The sequence below is a fragment of the Ischnura elegans genome, chromosome 11 (genome assembly GCF_921293095.1).
Source record: "Ischnura elegans chromosome 11, ioIscEleg1.1, whole genome shotgun sequence".
In the NCBI taxonomy this organism is placed as follows: domain Eukaryota; kingdom Metazoa; phylum Arthropoda; class Insecta; order Odonata; family Coenagrionidae; genus Ischnura; species Ischnura elegans.
The window spans coordinates 55,576,102-55,595,439 of record NC_060256.1 but is presented as its reverse complement, the minus strand read 5'-3'; the positions used below and the strand labels follow the sequence as shown (position 1 = coordinate 55,595,439).

Sequence of the window (19,338 nt, the reverse complement as noted above, 5' to 3'; positions counted from 1 at the left end):
GTAACGAATCGCAATCAATGCCTTTCGTTTTCTTTGATGAAGGAAACTACCCTATTCATGTCTTAAATTAATTTTATTACAATAATAAGAGAGTAAAACATGCTATTTATGGTAAATTCCTAGATTCTTACCCGGCCAGTGCCATTTGAGGAGTTTCCATTGTTGTTTCCCTGAGGGGATCGCAACGAACCACCACCTCCGCTGCCACTCAACCCGGGCGATGGGGATGCGGCAGATGCTCCAGACGAAACACCTCCACTCACGAGATCTGCTCCGATACCAGGCCACAGCTTCGGACTATCTTCAGGACCACCTACAAAAATGAGACAAAGCACCGAATGAAAAGTCTGTCATTTTGGCCTACAGATCCCAAACACATCCGAGAGGGGTTACCAGTCCTGCCATTACTTCCAAAAACCATGTACAGTTGAGGCGCTCAATTCCGGAAAGCTTGTGACCAAAGGGTTTCTGGATTTCTGGTCTTCATGATATATTTTGCTAATTAATTAATTTATAAATGCGTTCAGGCTATTGTGCTCGATAAATGAGATCCGTACGTGTCCATGCCTAGGTTGTTAGCATAAGTTCATAGCCTGTGCTAACTTCCACCTCGTCCTCGGCTTGGAGAGTGGTGCCACGAGGTGGCAAGTCGAAACACTACGCAGAGGAATTTTCAAACATGCCTGATTTCTGGTTTTCCGGGTTTTTGGATTCCGAATTTGAGGTCCTCAACTGAATTACAACAACAATTGTGTTGGAAAAGATAGCTATTTTGAGGAAACTATCGTTAATATGAGTATAGCCATCTAGATACTAACAATAATTGAAGCATTGTAATTGCAAATACCAGTGGCATGGACAATGTAAAAAGTCAATAGGTACAATATATCAGTTGCTACGATTGACGAAGTTTATACACTAACATAAGCTTCACAATGTTAGCAAGCCTCTTTCTTTCGTCTCATGGATAAATCACATTTAGTGACTCATTACATTTTCCATGCCTATGCCTCAATTGTACTCCTTTGTATCCAATTCTAACAACAAAGACATTAAAATCAACCACTGATTTGAAAAATTATATGCTAGCAAAAGAGCAGGGAGGAGATTAATAAAATACATAACTTTCATTATGTCTATGATGATGCCACTGGTACCGATTGTTAATTTAATCATCAGTGAATGACTGTTTAAATAAAAAATGAGAGTCATACGAGAATATAATTTGTAATCTGAACTGTAATTGTAGAAAAATAAATATTTTAGTGCTTCTGAGTTTTCATTTTCCTAACGTGAAGTCTTACATTCCATAATAAGTAAAGGTTATGATCCAGCCATCACAAACTCAAGGGTAAGGTGGTTATACAATGATTTAATATCTCAAATAGAATATCCGGATGATATCAGGAGGAAGCAAACGCTGAATTTACCCAGAAAACAGGTATGTCCAAGTTTAAATCTTTTCAATTATATGTTTAAGCATGAGGTTCGGAAAAATAGAAAACAAAGGTGAAAACATCATTTTAATGAGAAAATCATCAGCTACACCAAAGAAGTCATTTATAATTTTCTGTCACATTAGTAAGTTATGGAAGCCTCAAAGTAAACTCCACATCACTAAGTTCATCAAATGTGTAAGAGCAGATAAAATTTATTATTGCACCAGAAACAATGAAATTTTCCTGCACTGCACCACATTGGAGCCAATATGTGGTGCCAAAATGTAGGTAAGTGGACCATGATAATTAATAATATCGAGGTCGCAAACCTTCCCGTAAATATAAACTCTGAGGGAAGATTATGCTGTTATCCCTAAGGTAACTAAATCTAGTGATAAAAAATTTTGGATCCAAAAATCAAAAATTAATGTTAATATTATGATAAAAGTTAAATACCGTATATCTCCGAATATAGTCCCCCCTTTTTTTCCAAAAATGGCCGCGGAAAAGTAAGGGGGGGGGACTATAATCGAGTGTAATCCAGTTTAGCATACTAAACGTGACCATAAAGTAATAAATAACGGCACAATGGCTAATGTTCTCGTAGTCTTTCTATTTGAGTATATTTATGAGGATTATAATCGGAGATATTAGTAAATACTGCCACGTTTTACCGGAAATTAAGACAATTTTTACCACAAATGTTGTACAGATACGATTATTCCGATTCAAATAGCATATCGAATATGCGTTTTCACGGAATCCATCGGGTAGCCGCTAATTTTTCTTGGAAAAGTATTGTTAGAATAATTCAATCGACACTGATCACTTAATGACGCAAAACAGTAAATAATTAAAATGAAAACTAAACACACTATCATTACATTAATCGAACACTAGAATTGAATCAATAGTATATGTACCCGTCGCTCATTTAATAACTACACGATTTAAATAATTGCGAAAAATAAACAGATAAAGTGAACCTTTCGTGACGATTTAGCATTTCATTGCGTCCGTAGCTACTATACGTCCATGTGCCCGTGCGGTTCGTGTTTACAACCACTGCCTTTACCGCTTTCGCAGGACAAGAATGCGCAATAGGTGATGCATTTGTTTCTGAAAAGGCGCAATAATCGACGACTTTAAACCAGAAGCGCCGGCATTACTGCATTTGATCGAAATACAGCGACTCAGCATCGAAAGTGTAATCAATTTATTGAGGAATATCTTCAATTCGTCAGGGTAAATAGGATCGATAAATTACGTCGCATAACGTTTCGCAATTATTTCCGCGATATTTTCTTTATTAAAAATAATTTTACGTTCAACAGTGAGGTGATGGATCAAGTAGAAAGATGAGGATCAATCCTGCCGCAGATTAGAGGCCTTCAAAGACGGAGTTTCGATGCCAATTTAAAAATAGCCGTTGCAGAATACGCCGTAAATCATAGTATTTACAGCGCTTGCAAAGCGCTAATACATCGCGGAAGTCATTTCGGGGGTCTCGATGCGGCAGATTCAAAGAATTAGAGGAAAATATCGTCGAATTTGTGCGCAAATGCAGAGCAGAAGCTCTTTGTGTAACTTATGCAATGATTCGCGACGAGGCATTGAAAATTGATATAATTTTTTTTCAGTTTTAATGTTTGTTGGAAAAAGTTTATTTCTTAATTTTATTACTTTGATATTTGTAAGTCCTGTAGTTTAATTGTTTTGCTTAGCAGGCATTTGATAGCAATATTTTTATAATATTTATAATTTATTTAACACAATTTTATTTAGATTTCCTAAATTCTTCAGGTCACTTGGATTTGTGATGACTTGATGGTTGTGTTACTCTGGATCTAAGGAAGTTTCAGGGCCAAATGCAATACTGCTTATGGGCTTTAAGTTAAAGCTTACATATTGACATTGTCTGTAGTCATTTGGAAATCAAAAATATTAATAATTTGTGAAGGTTTAAAAAATACAATAGCCTTGGATACTTAAAAAAATTTCTCATTTCTTCATTACATCTGGTTAAGGAACTATGAATTACTGATACATGCAATGGATCACAACATGTTTTAGGTATAGTTATTTTGTTGTGATGGAAAATATGTGAACAGATTTGTTCTTAATCTTCACAGAAAATAATAGTTTTTATCGAATCTAGAATCTTAACTTGCTAACCACAGAAAAATTGCCTTCCTTTACATTTTAAAATTTTTCCCAAAACTGAGGTCTCAAAATTGGGGGGGGGACTATATTCGGGGGGGGACTATATTCGGAGATATACGGTATATATTTACTGTCACCCCAAAAAAATTTTTATCAATATAAATAAATAATATTACTCTACACAAACATAGAAAAAAATTGTTAAGCTCTATAGGGTCTTTTCGTCCACCAATAGGGAAATTGCATACTTTTTATAAACAGTATGCTGATATACTACAGTAAACACTTAGTACAGCAATATACTTTTTTCCGCTTAAAATTCAGTTTATACCCTAGAAAATGACTCCCAAAAGTCGCCCGAGTTTCGCGGGCTAAAAAATACCGCCCCCACTAATCTTTGGCTGTGACGTCATAGTTCAGTACGAGTCCAAGATCCAAGCCCAGTAACTGCAGGTTTGGAAGAGCCACGTTGCGTTTAAAGGAGAACATGGGTGAAATAAGGAAAAATTACAAGTGGTGCATTGTTCCTCTGTGCAATAACACCCCAGAAAAAAATTTCGTCTGCATTCCCACGAAGGAAATTAAAAGAAAAGCCTCGATGCATGCCGTCTGTCGGGATGAACGTTACGGAAAAATAACAGTATAATAAACGGAATGATAAACCCGTGTGCTATGTGAGCGAAAATAACTTTAATATAAATAATATTTCCATATTTCATTGACTGAATAACTTGAAACATAGATTATTCGATGATTCGGCCGCCGTAGAATAAAAACTCAACTTCCGAACAAAAATCGAGATAGGTGTTTCTCGATGGTTACGATCGTTACGATGGACTCAAATTATTAAGGCACTTGTCAAATTTCAGTTACGGAAGGACATAGAAAATTCCATGATGTTTAAAATCAAGGGAGGAAATATGAAAATATAGAGCAACGTTGATCCTCATGCATTCGAGTGCCAGACAAGAAGACAGCGTTTTCTTCTACTGTCGGCGTCAAAATGATGTGCCGCTGTACTTGGCAAATTTATATCCTGGCTTCACTACATGCTATAATAATGAACTATACGTCATTTTAAAGGAAATTTTATCCTAAATTCTGATTTATTTTATTACAAAAAAATTGAAAAATGTAGACACGGTCAGTGCAATAAATGACTCCGCGCACCGACAAATTAGCCGTTTTGTCAACTTCATGAACTTTGCAACTCAACCTAAGGAAAACTACTACGTTTACAGCATTCATCTTCCACATTAATTTACACTCATCAGTGCGGATTAATAAAATGGCTTTTGGGTATTTTTCGAACTTATATTTTGTTATAAATTAATGAAAATATTTAAACATTATCTTGTCCCATGGTTTACCCCGAAAGATAAAGGAAATTGTAGATGGAAAAAGAATGGAATCCAGAGGTGGTCACAAAAAATGAATCGCAGCATTCTTTGATTTTATTCTACGCCGTTGCTTGCTTTTCAAAAAAAAAGTTGAGTCACAAGAGGAATGTTCCGCTGCCTTTGATTAGGAAACTATGGAGATAAGAATGGACATGTGTGGATCAGCAGTTTCCATTTAGTTGGTTGTCAGGATAAACCAAGGATCCATTTAAAGGTTGTCAGGCCATCGTATAAAGATAGGACTGATGTGCACCACAGGGGAAATGGTGTGTTTGAGGGAAAGTCAAACCCAAAGTTGCCCAAAAAATGCGCAGTTTTATGTTGCTCTTTCCCCAGTTAAAACCAAATAGAAATTGGATTGGGATGATATTTTCACCACGGGTTCCAGTGATAGTGAGAGTGCAGGTGATCACGGTCATCGTCGAAAGTCATCCCTCTAGGATTTCCGATACGGAATTTTTAAGTGACAACCGATCGCAATGACGATGAGCTCGCCTTTAGAGTAGGTTTCAGATATATCGTGAGAAAAGCTCCCAAAATGTATTAAAGACTCTGTTTAGAAAACATGCACATTTTAATGCTAATTTAGGAAGTATTTCATTTCAAAAGTAACTTATTAACACCTGAAGACGTTGTGTTTATTATATTGATCGAAGTGCGATTGACCGATTCTTTCTGCAGAATAGGAAGCGGCTTCGGGGTTTTTAGTCACAAGATGGTAGATTGTGTTGGAAGTTCGTCTATATTATCGCTACTTAATTGAAACATTGATAGTCTGGCTTCCTCAGAGCTTCCTGTCGCCCTCCAGGCAAGGTATTTTTAAGTTGAAAGTATCATCGACAGCTTCGAGGTGGAAATAAGTTCACCATAAGACTCTACCGGACTGCCAAAAGAATACACATTTCACATGAGTATACGCTTTCGCCAATATTATACGCAAGTCTCACTTTGTTATGAACTATAAAACATTACAGATGCACATCAGCTACCTTTCCATTTCTCGGCATCGACTTTCCGAGCCGACGAAGTCTACAGTTTCACTAAAATACCCTGTTATCATGATGGAATCAGTAACAGGAAGCTTGCTAGGATCAGCGTAAGAATAACCATATGCCTTCATCTTTACGCAATCTATCGCTTTCGATGGAGGAGAAATAGATCAAATAATAGCCCTGAAGTCACAATGAACAACTCCGATACGTCTGCACTTCAATAAATGAATCATAACCACGCCGTCGCATGTATTCAATTATGCAACCTATACTATGGCCGTGCCGCCGTGCCTCGTACTGAACTATGACGTCACTTTTCTACCAGCCAATCATCGGGCGTTTTCGCTTCTCACTTGAATTTGAAAATTTTCGTGAACTTTGATGCATTAAATATCGCAAACCACGTCATAAAATAATAAAAAAACTTTCACCGAGGTATGCAAACATATATTTTTATATAATTTTGGGGCTATTGATTATATCTGAAATATATGCAAGTTCCCTATTAAATACAAGTCTTTTGACTCAAAAGAAAAATTCAAGTTTGCAATTAAGACAGCTAATTTCTCGTTAAACCTTTCACTACAGCCTCCTATTAAAAGACTAATGATTATGCTACCTTTGCACGGTCAATATACCGTGGCTGTTAAAATTATCACTGTAAAATATGTGGAGCCAAAATGAAGGTGAGGGGGCCAGAAGTTCAATTAATTACAGTAAGTCCTTGACATATTAACAAGTTGCGTTCCAAGGCCTTGTTCGTAAGTTGCAAAACCTGAACAAGGCAACGAAAAGTGTAGTTATCCTGCAGAATGCAACACTCAATTACGATTTGGCATTAACTCATGATGGTGACAAATGGATCTAGCGGTGCGTGCGATGCAGCGGGAGGCCAAAAAAAAAAAATTCCCTGCCCACAAGATGAAAAATTGTGAGAAACACTGAACAGTTTGTGGATTCGCAATGTTTTAATTGATAATTTGTTTAAACTGCGCCCAAAAAGAGTTCTTCTACGCCACACTGCATCGCATCGGCCAACTCCACAAAAGGCACCAAATTTGAAATTTTGGGCACGCTTCAATTTTTTTAATGTTCGTATCTACGAAAGTGCATAAGTTGAATGTAAATTGAGGACTTCCTGTTTAACCTAACTCTGTTGAATGTGGACCCACTCTTGCAAATTTTGAATTGAACTTCGAACCAAGCTTACTGCTGCACTAACATGGATTTGACAACCTTGCACAGAAAAGGAAAATAATGCCTGAAAGCATTTCAAAAAAGAGCTACCATCCAAATTGGCAGAGAAAACTGCAACCTTTCTCCATTTCAGAGCCTGCCACATCCACCAACTTCAAAAGAATTCTTCAGCAGGGAGGCAAAAATGAACGTACCAATTCAACAATCTTTCATGCAGTTACAATAGGAAACTGGGAAGGGGTTATTTTGTTGTCTTGCATTCATAAATTCATGAAATCAGTCAGTTTTCATTTTAAAATTTTCATTGTACTTAAGACTGTGCATTGGAATATTTTCAGGGACAAGTCACCCGTTGGAGGGAAGAGGATGTCTTTCTGCTTGGGCAAGGCTTACGCTCAAATCCTGTTCAAATTGTGGTCAAACTTGGAGTGAAGATAATGAATTCTCATAAATGAGCAATTTGTTTTAGTCTTATATTGACATAATTAAATGATATAATTTTAGTACTCTCATGATTTCTGGGTTTCCACCACATTGTTTCAAGGCTGACATTAACAGTTTTTCTGGCACCTTCAGGCCAGAGGAGGAGTTTGATCCAAAATGGGCCTGTATGGGCGTGGGCCAAAAAATAACTTTTTGAAGGATCAAATTTTCCCTCTGTAGGAAACTCGTATTAGGGATTCAAAACAAGAATTTAAAAATTTTATGGAAATTCAGGCTGAATTTGGTGATAAATATGTACTTATAGAAGATAAATCACAGCAACTTAACCCATGTTGACAAATGATGATTATAACTTACATAATTATGAATTTTGAAGTTTATCTAAAGTACTTCATGGTTTTGCGGTTCGTGAGAATGATCAATGAATTGGGAGTGTTGGCCAACCCTCATGCCACCCACTATGTCTAGCTGCATATTGGATCACTTCAAATTTTGCTATTTGGAAGTCAAATTTGCAGTGAATTTACTACTTTTTCCAACGTTATCCCTTTTTTAATGTCTAACTGATCCTTTAGAAGGAAAAAATTCCTGCAGTAAAGCTTAAATACTTGCTTTTTGCTTAATTATTTGATACAGATATATGTGCCCAATACTTCATACTCTGAATATTCCATGAGTTTCTGAATTCCATGCCTTTTGTTTGATTACACATTAACTTCCATTGTTTCGGAGGGAACATGGAATCATGGGACAAGGCCCACTTCAAGAAATTTTACCATTGTTTCATTTTAGTATGGATACATGGAGTGTTTCCACAAAATATGATCTAATATGGTTTTATATTTTACAAAAAAAATAAACGGTTAGAGGGAGGAAAGCATGGCTTGGAATTGAATTAGAATGCAGTATCCACTCAAGGCTACAAATTGCAATTCATTGACATAATTTGATAGGATTCGAAAATGTTTGCTTAATAATAAGGGCATCAAACAGAAACCGTGGACACATAACACTCTAGACAAGTTAGTTATGTTCTCTCTGGAGTGTTGGTCAGCTAAAATAATTATTTTCTTCGGAATCACACCAACTTTTCCGTGTAATTATTGACGTTCACTAGGGCTTATTCTATATTTTTGTGTAAGCGTCATTAAATCTTTGACTTATGAGTCACTTGAAATAACAAACTAAGAGAGAACATAAAATAAAAAGTGGTTGATAATAAGTATCATTTATTAGTATACTTCAGACAAGGCTAAAGTTAGCAAATTACAGGGTTCAAACCCCCCACAGAATGTTAGGGAGATGGGGTCTAAAAGGATGGATAAACTTTACTTGAGTTTCTGCAAAGGTAAGAAAATCTAAGAGCGGCACTCAAAGCGTCTAAGAGGCTTCTAAGCCACCAAACAAATCCCCCCCAACATTCATTCCCCTCCCCGTAAACCCCTTCGAAACCACCTGCATGCAAACCCCCTGAAAAAATTTCTGTCAAACTTGATCCTTGGTGTATATAAATGATGTAAAATGCACCCGTGCACGTTACTGTGTACAAAGTCATTTGTTTCATGCAGTACTTTGAAATTAATAGTAGCCGAATCACGACAAAGTAGGGTTAATTTCTCAGACTGTGGCTTAGTAAGCACAACCTCCATCACATGTGCCGTAGTTTAAACTTACGATGCCAAGACTTCATTCGGTAAAACCCATCTCAAAGTTTGCTTTGAGAGGATGGATTGGTGGTGCAACTGGCTAACACACCTGACACCTCAGGAGATCCGGGTTCGAATTCCAGTTAAGTTGAATATTTTTTCATGGCAAACTTCGTCCTTGGTGTATATACCCCTTTCAAAATGCTCTGAAAAAGGCTATCTTTGCATACATGTTGGAAAGGACAACTACATCTACATACTACCCCGCAAGCCACCTAAAAGACGTGTGGCAGGGACCCCAGCCATTTACACATAAAAGGAAATGCTCTAACAAAATTACGACTATCATTTATTTAAGCCCTTCATGATTTGGGAGAAAAACAAATCCATCAATTCGGCAAAACATCACTCTCAATTTATCGCTTCTGTTGCACCTGGAAATATAGTGAGGATCTAATATTATGTTCTCTGTGTCACTCTTAAAGATATCCATCCTCAATTGTTCAAGCAATCTAAGCCTAGCACGGAGCCTCCGAGTCTCCAGCAGTTCCCAGCCTCAATCGCTTAAACACCTGGGTAATGCTGTCTGTATGTCCGTAGCAGTTTTCTGACAAACCACGCAGCCTTCCCTTGTATTTTATTCAGTTTGCGGATTAAGTCTTTCTGCGCCGAATCCCATACACTCGCTGCATATTCAAGGTGAGGTCGAACGAGTGCAAAATAGCACCTTTCTTTTACTTCCTCATCCAAAAATCTTCCCACAATACGCATGAAGAATCCTAATTTCTTGAGGGCTATGCTGCAAATATTCCTTATATGTGATTCCCAAGACAACAGGCAATGGCTATAAGTGGATATCCTCAGTAGAGTTATATTAATTCTGACTATATTCATGCACTGCTTGGCAGTTATCATTGTTCACTGGATTACATTTAAGTCCAGCATATCATTTCTAGCATGAAGATCTTTTTCAGGTGATGAATCTTAAGCTACTAGTTCAGCACAAAATGATATCATTTCAAAAACTCTGCTGATCTTTTTTTGGCTCCAACAAAACTACTCAAGCAAGTGAGCATATGTTGGCACAAAAACAATTTTATTACCCAATGTAAAACTAGGAATACAGAATTGGCATCATTTATATGAGAAAAAAACCTATGCAACTATTAAAGCTTTTACAATACTCAATAAACATGATATAAATACACAAAGTTATGAACTGACAGAAAGTCAATAAATTGATTTTCTGACAATATTTTAATACATAAAAAGCAATAAAATTACTACCTTAATAGTGACAAGGTAGTCCAGTCTAAGTCCCAGCATAAAAATTCTACTTAACATGCACACGACATGCAAGGATGCAAGAATAAGAAAAAGCACCAAAATCAGTGTGGTTAAAACCATTACTGAAGTTAAAAGTAAAACAGGTAAAAAAGAATCAGAAACACATAAACACTTCGCTGATCATTGGTGATATAATATGTGTAAAAATTTTATACCAAAGAGGTAAAACAGGCATGAATTAGGGAACCACTGATATTCAAATCTTTACCTCTTTTCTGATTATCACATTTTTCTTTCTCCTTCATGCATTAACAAATGACCTTCAATGGCTTACTACAGAAGATGCTAGGCTAATGTAACTTAAAATTTTGAAAACAAGTCCTGTCTAAAGTAAGCATTTAGGAATCCACTCCAATTACCTCAAATTGAAGTAGCATCAAATCGAATGTAGATCAAAATAATATTAATCAATGATATCCTGTGGATCAATTGGAAATTATCCAAGATTGTCCAATGCCCAAATTTTCAGTCCCTGGCTTTTTGATATGGAAATATAAACTATTATTGAGTCCTCCAGTCTTATAATAGCCTGAATAGCCATGAACATTATGTAAGAAACATTTTCCACTCAAAGAATAATTTTTGCAATTACTGGATGTGGACTATTTCAGGAAAGAACGGGATGCAGATCAGTGATAGCCAGAAGAAAAATCATCAATGCAGCAAGTGAAATTAATATTTTTTTGTGATTCCTTGAAAATGTTCCAGCAAAACATACTTATGATTAAAATCCTATCAAAATGATGGCTGATACAACATCATGCTGAATGTTATACAAGCATAATTATCAGTGTTTTTTTATCCTCTCTTTAAAAATCGACAACAGGCTGTTTATGATTGTTTCAAATATGTACCAATATAACTATTTTTTCAATGTATTTCTTTTTTTGATTTTTTTCTGCTTGTAACACTTTTCTACATAAAAAATTTATGATGATTTTTATTTGCCTAATAATTCAAATATTTCAAATATAGAGTGTAATCAAACTTTGTAAACTAATGTCCTCTCCTAATGTCCTCACCAGACTTAATGAAAGAGTGATCATTTGCATGGAGCTTGAACTATCCCAGTTCCAGGGGTGATATTAGCACTCAACCTTGGTTGGGTCAATGAACTGAGATGTGGATGCTGTTATGGAGCAGGGGGTGAAATAAAAGAAGGATAAAAACCCTTTCGTATGTTTTGAAGAGAGGAAGGACAGAAACAGAACTGAAGAAAGAATTTTGCAGAAAAAACCATAGCCATAATCTAAGAAATAGTCAGCTAAGTGCTTTTTTTATGAACAATAAAACAGTTTTTCTACAGAATACTTGATAGTGTACCCATAAAAATATTCTGTGGAAAAACAACATTTAATTTTTCATTCAAAATGAGTAAATTCCATAAAGTATCGCCAGAAAACATCAAATTGCCTAAGTGCTTGACTTCCACGAATAAACACAGTTTTTTTTTTTTTTAAGTAAATGAAAGGTCGTAGCACTTTTCATTTACTTAAATATGTCTAACTTCCACCAATTGAAGCCTGAATCTGTTGAACTTAATAAACACAGTAACTGGTAAATTTATTTGAATGAAACCCTGATAGAGGACATGTCTTGAATCAGGCTTGAACTCAGAAGAATTGCTTGTTTCTGTCAATGGAGCAAGTGACAGACCATAAAATAATGATTATCCCACATGGTAATGGCATAGGTAGCCACTGGAAAATATGGCAGCAACCAAAATCCTAAAATCTGGGAATCACTAGAGAGCTCACAAGTTAAATAAGATAGTTACAATGCAGCTTCAATACTAATTCTTCAACTACGAATGGAAAAAAAAGGAATTACAGTGATAGAAAAATGAACTTAGTTTCCGTGGGATTGACTGGTGAACAATGCAAACTTGAGCAGGGAAACTGTGCTTGATGTTGTGTGGGCCAAAAATTACCAGAGGATGGCATCTCAAACGAGAGGCCAAGGGCTTCCAGACCAGTTGGACTAACAGATTGCACCAGTTGTTGCTGTCGCATGTTGTGTTGGTGCTGTCCCTGATTCGAAAGGTTCCCCTGACCGCCCACAGGAGACGTTTGGTGCTGGTGTTGTTGGGTACGAGCCCCGACGATGGCCCGAAGTTCCTGGCGAACATACTCCGAAGTCATGCCCGCACCGCTCCCATTGCTTCCCCCACCTACGGAGAGGAGACGCATCTTATGAGATGACTGAATTGGTTCGAGGATGGACGCATTACACTCCCTTCCAAAGAAGAGGTCCAAAAAAAGCTGATGCCTAACCCAACCAATTATTATTAACGGAGCCATAACCTGGTGGAAATCATAAGCTTCCAACATGGTATCAAATGAGGGCCAAAGAAATCTGTACTTAGTCGTAGAGTGAAAAAAAACAGGTAAAAAGATTTTAAACATAAACTTTGATAAAGTTCCCACTTGAAAACCATGAGCTAAAAATTGCAAGATTACAAAAAAAATTAATGGCCTAATAAAGAGGCCTAACATGTGATAGATTGCATGCCAAATGGCACACATCTTGAAAGAAAAGTTTAATTGATAATTCCAGACATTCTTCTATTAAACAAAATATTAAAAGAATTTTCAAAAAACTTGTTGATAAAACTGCTGGAGAATTCCACAGAAAAGCTCGACAATCTTGAAGTTACCTTTAAAGTCTTTATACAATGATCACAACTGAATTTTGAATGATGATGTTTAAACAATACATCCTACGGTTGGTATCATCGAAATTAAATGAAATTACATAAATAAACAATTATAACATCAACTTTTTTCAGCCTCACACGTATGATTATGGAATAATTAATTAACTAAATCAATTTAAAGAAAAGTTAATCATCCAGGATTGACAAATATGTTACCTTGACTCCATTCAAGGTTTAAACACAAAATAAATTATAAAAATTTCCACCAAAGGAAATAAAAAAAGCCAAAAATTAAAATGATGCTAGGCTGAATATTAAATTTGCAAACAAAAATGCTGAAATTAGCTTTTTATGGGTGGTAATGAAAGTCATTACAAAGGTACAAGATAACAAGTTGAATGTACATACTTCTAGTTCAGACTGAGGGATAATGTATTTTTTTTCAGGGGGATTCTAAAGCAATGACAATTCTGTAGGTCTTTTTAAGCAGTGGAATTTGAAATCAATGAGGACATAAAGTGGTAGGTGGTGAAAGAATTAACGTGCCATTAGGAGTAAACAAGACATTGGCAGGGTTTGCTCCTTCCCATGCCAATAGCAACAAGCACAAAAAAAGAGTGCGCCAGTGCACACAGACTTTATAGTCATCAACATTCACCCACACAAATATAATGAAAGGAAATAGAGAGGTATGAGAAACCAACCAGAGTTCCACACTTTCGTTTATTTCGTAAACAGAAGTAAAGGGGAGTGACTTGTCAATGAACCAAAGCTAATTTTGCAGAAAAAAATTAAATGCAAGATCTATAGCCAAGTCCCATGCTAATGCACGCTTGAAGATGGTATTAACATAATGCCAGCAATTAAAATTAGTTTCTCTTCCATAGTGAAAAAGTTATCATAAAATGCTTAAATCAAGTCAAGGCAAACATTATAAAAAAATCAACACAAACACTTTTCCAGATCAAATAATTATCAGTGAGATATTACAAAACATGGATAATATAGTCCTTCATTATTTAAAGTCACAACATAATTGATAGCATATTCCTTAATAATGATTAAAGTGAAATAACGTTTATTTTAGTATGGCAGGAGTTAAATAGCACCATTTTCAAGAGCATTAACATGAAATGGAAGAGAATAAACACGAGAGGTTATTTAGCTAGCTTGTCTTTGGATAAAAAGGATGACCAGAAAATAATCATAACACAAGTAAATCTGGATTTTGTAATGCCAAAATTCTTGGTCTTCAATTTCTTTGACTGAAAGACTATCCATAGTTAAGCACTGTTACACTTTGGTTGCTAACTCATTCAAGGATTAACTATAAGTATTCATATCCCACACTAAAACCCCAGGACTGTACACATATGGACTGGCTAGGTACCATCACGTCATCTGAACCCTTATGCTGCCAAAGGGCTAATCCATCGAGCTTTTCAACATCTGAATTTTTCCACTGGCAGCTATATCTGCACAGTTAAAAAATGCTACATCAATTCCAAAATACTATAAAATGTAAGCAAATCTCTAAAATATTTCCCCTGGCATTAAAATGAATGCAAGTGATCTGAACAAAACATTATTCATGACTGAGGTATTCCGAGGATAGGATCCCCATGGCAGCTGAAGGGTTTCTCATGAAACACAGACATGAATAAGACAATAAAGACGAGTAGGTACTCCAAAAGACGAACAGAAGTTTTGCCACAAATCAGTAATACAACACAATCTTCAACGTGTGGGAGAGTCTCACGAAAATAAATAGTTACACAATGAGACATGGATCTTAGAAAAATAAAATAAACCAGAGGTGTATGTATTTCTTCAAACAGCGAGCTTTATAACTCACAAAATGTGAGAAAATAGGCCCAGCTGAATGACAGCTTTTGAAGACATGCATGTTCAGATTAAAACATTAGTCTGATGTTTGGAATGACAAAGATCATTGATTAGCCCAAGCAAAACTAACGCATGTTTCTCCATAATATACATAAGTGCACTGTTGACATTACATGCATTCAGGGTCAACCAGCTAAAAATAGAAAGTTTTATGTATTTTAGAAAACTTCATCTATACAGTAAACTAACCCCAAATAGGCATTACTAACAGAGTCACTTTACAGATAGGTCCAATCCATCTCATTCACCCTGATTTATATCTCTAATTAAATAACATTATAATTTATGGAAGCATAGAATTATATTCTGAATTTAGGTGCAGTATCAGCAATACATATCTCTCCACTATGATTCCAATGAATTCCACTCTAAGTAGTAAGTAGAGCAGTGCAAATACTTTGAAATCAAATTGAATCACCTCATATTGTCAGGCAATCACAATCTCTCCGAGATAGAAGATTTGAAATACCTTAACCAGCAAGATTTATTTCTGAATAATAAATCTAGTATTAACTATTTAAAAACCCGTTCATAATAAAATAACTTGGGAGTACCTCGACTTGTTACGAACCAGACCAATTAATGGCATTTTCCAAAAATCGTGAAACTGATTTTAAAGGCTTATGGCTCTAAATTTTGGTCTCAAATCTGAAATGGATGAATATGTATGTGGCAATGCACCACCACATCTGCCTCATTGGCCCACGTTTGAGTTCGGGTGCCGGAAAATATTTTTTACGGTTCTCACATTAAACTTCAAGATTATTCTCCAGAATTCTAGAGTAGCATTTGAGAGGATTCTTGTAAGAGACTATATGAGTCACCTCTACTGCCATTCATGGCAGTCCTGTACTAAGTATAGCCAGAATAAACATCTATGTGCAATCAGGAAGTCTTTCACTCGGCACTGCCAATGCTACATGTACTTTACTTAACACGCTGCGTACCAGGGTATTTAAATTCCTAGGAACACCGATTCTGGAAATATGTGCCTAATAGGGCGTAATGCCTTTGGTTTAAACATGGTTAAAAAGCTAATGTTTAGAATATAACTTGACCCAATCAAACGTTGATGCATCAATTCATTATGAATAACGAACAGCAACTGAAAACGTACTAACGAATACGTATTGTACGCTTTAAAATTGTTTTAGGTTGCCGTGCCTAAATGACGAGAATCTTCGTCATCCGTCCGGAACGTTCGGGAAAAAAATGACGAGAATTCTCGCCATCCGTACGCAACGTGTTAAGATTTCACATTGATTCGAACACAGATAATTTTATTTTGATTTGATTAACTCTGGAAATCCTACATGACGTGATTTGTTCAGAAACTTTTTTGATTAGAGGTTGATCCATTCAGTTGGAAATAAAAATCGTTGATTTGCACTGCACTACCATGGAGACATGAATATAAAAATGAGGCTTTGATGAAAGAGAGATAACTATGCATTGAAACATTCTCACACTACCAAAGTCACATCATCAAAAAAGAAAGCTCACTTTTACAGAATGTTGAGCAGCTAAAATTGCCAGGACATTTTTCCACTGTCCTCAATTCTCTATCCCACAATACGACTGTGCACTTTCCATTCTAGTTTCCTAATAAACACCATGAATTCCAGGAGGGTTCCATCAAATTAAGTCATTCCATGCAATATAAGACTCCAGATAAAAGGCAAAGTGGGTTCTGATTTAAAAAAAAATATACCTTGCCTTGGAAGGAGATTGAAGCGAACCATGGGTAATGCCCAACTCATATTCACAGATAGACACACACACAACATTCACGCAAGTAAAAGCACACTCACACACACACAAAACAGATTACCTAGCTAGCACAAGTGACAACATACACATAGAATGTACTAGGATTCACGGATATGCTCCCTCTCCAGGGATATGAGCACCAACACAAAATCCCCTTTGCATTGGATAGCATATGCTTAAGAGGGAGTGTACCATGAAAACCAAGTGTATTCTAAATAACTGTGCAAGCTGGGTAAGATGACTGACTAACAAAAATACATCCCGACTATATTTCGCCTCCTGCACTGCATCTGTTTCAACTGCTTTGAGAAGGAAAAAAAAGAATGAGAGGTATTGATGAGAAAAGCACTGCTTGCATGCATATTGAAAAAAAAACAACAGCACACACAAAAACTATACACACACAAAAAAACACACAAGTGCAGCAATGGGACAAAGCACAAAAAAAGAACAATTAATATTTTTAAAACTCACTTATGTACCATATGTACAACACAAATGACTAGAAAAAAAATAAGAGACACATAACAAAAGCTAGCAGAAAAAAAGCAGATGGTGAATGGTAAGAACACACAACAGGACAGGATATGCATTGCTAATTGCATCCAGTAACACTGTAAAACTACCCATTGGGAAAAAAGGCAATGCCACAAGTGGATATCATGGATGGTTCTCTAAAGGCGTGACCCATTTTCAGGAGGGGTGCTGATGGTTATACATTTCAGGATGGGTCGGCTTCCCATTTTTGTTGGCTCCAATTCTGGTTTGGTTCCGCAGGCAGAGATTTTCTGTCCCACTCCTTGATAGAGTACTTAATTTTGATCGCTTGGTTGCCAATCTAGAGAAAAATCTCTGGACCATTCTATCACACGATGAACTGCCATTTCTTTAGGGATATTAAGTCGCTTTTGATGGCAAGGCTGCCAATATTGAGAAAAATCTCTGGATCATTCTATCATCTATTCTAAAACTTTCATCGCCCTAATGATGGTACAAGGTTCTTCTATCTTTTCCCTATCCTGGTGGCATTGTTGGGCTCCTTATCCTTCAGCCTCTGGATTTAAATTCCCAGTCGTAGCCTTTCACTGCCAGATATACTTCGCACTTTAATTCTTCTTAACTTAGCATGGCCATAAGGGCATGCCAGGCACCGTGAGCTTTTTCCCTGAACCTGTGCAAGGATGGTTTAAGGTTAATCAAGGCAGTCTCTCCTTCTCTTCCTCCTTTACCGTAACTCATCGAATGCAAGCCCGATTTTCATCTAAGTTGTCAAAATCGGCTGTAAAAAAAAAGACAGAAAAATAGAGAGGTTTTCGCACAATAACTTCCATTCAAATACTGCTATATACAAACAGCGCACGCGGGTCGAAAGAGGGAAGCTTGCTTAAGGCCATGCACACAATCGGAAGACACCGAAGTGGATATCACGTACGGAGGAGGAGAAAGGGCTCCCGGCCCGACTAGCACGGCACGTCAATTGACGTGCTCCGTATCTCAGCTTGGACAGGACAACATCAACTGACGCCCTCCGCACTGAATGTGTTAAGGTGCACGGCAGTGAAGTGCAGTAAGTCCTCTACTCACAAACATTCGACTTACAAACTTTCAGAGATATGAACATTCAAAAAATTCCAGTGTGACTGAAAATTCAAATTTGGTGCCTATGAGATCGTGTCACACAAAGGGGTGTAGCATAGAGAAACTTGCACTTTGGGCACAATCTAAACAAAGTATCGGGTTAAGTTCAACCGTTGTGAAGTTTGGAACTGTTCAGCGTTTTGCTCGTCCTTCCTTCCAGCTGTCAGTAAAATTTTTTCTGCACCAAACACGTCGCATGCACAACTAAATTAGTTGGTCACCATAGTTCGTTAACGTAAATTGTAATGCACGGTTGCATTCTGCAGGATAATTACTCTTTATGATGCCCTGTTACTCTTTATGATGACAAACACTGTCTCGAAATACATCTTGTTCGAATGTCAAGGGCTTACTGTATGTGTCAAGAGCCTGGCCTCAAGAGTTTATCCCTTCGGGATCCACCCAGGATCTTGATCCCATTGCTTAGCTACCAAGAGTTACGAATGATTTTGGTAGAGGTATTACGTAAACTACCCAAACTAATAAATTTTCTCTGTCTTGTGCTCAGGTTAAAATCTCCATCGTTGCCAGTGATTCGAAGACAAAGTTGCTCCTCGTCTTCTGGGCAGTAAGTCAGTCAATTGGTGATGATGGAGTTTTAAAGTCTGAGTCAGAATACCCTGAAGACACTGACCAATGCACTCTTCGAAATGTTGGCGACAATGGAGTTTTTAACCCAAGCGGAATTCCAAGAAAAATTCATCACTCACGTATGCAAGGAAAGAGTCTCTTTTCAGATAC

General features: G+C 36.8%; 1 protein-coding gene across 5 annotated transcripts in view; it reads right to left on the bottom strand.

Moving 5' to 3' along the window:
* The window catches only part of LOC124168024 (nuclear receptor coactivator 2-like), a 304,024-nt gene that overhangs the window by 7,801 nt on the left and 276,885 nt on the right, over positions 1-19,338 (bottom strand). For all 5 annotated transcript variants that reach the window (XM_046546108.1, XM_046546111.1, XM_046546109.1 and 2 more), the window contains 2 exons: positions 12,559-12,798; positions 132-313 (listed from right to left, as the gene is read on the bottom strand). In XM_046546108.1, the coding sequence (XP_046402064.1) occupies positions 132-313; positions 12,559-12,798 (422 nt within the window). The remainder of the gene's footprint in view (positions 1-131; positions 314-12,558; positions 12,799-19,338) is intronic.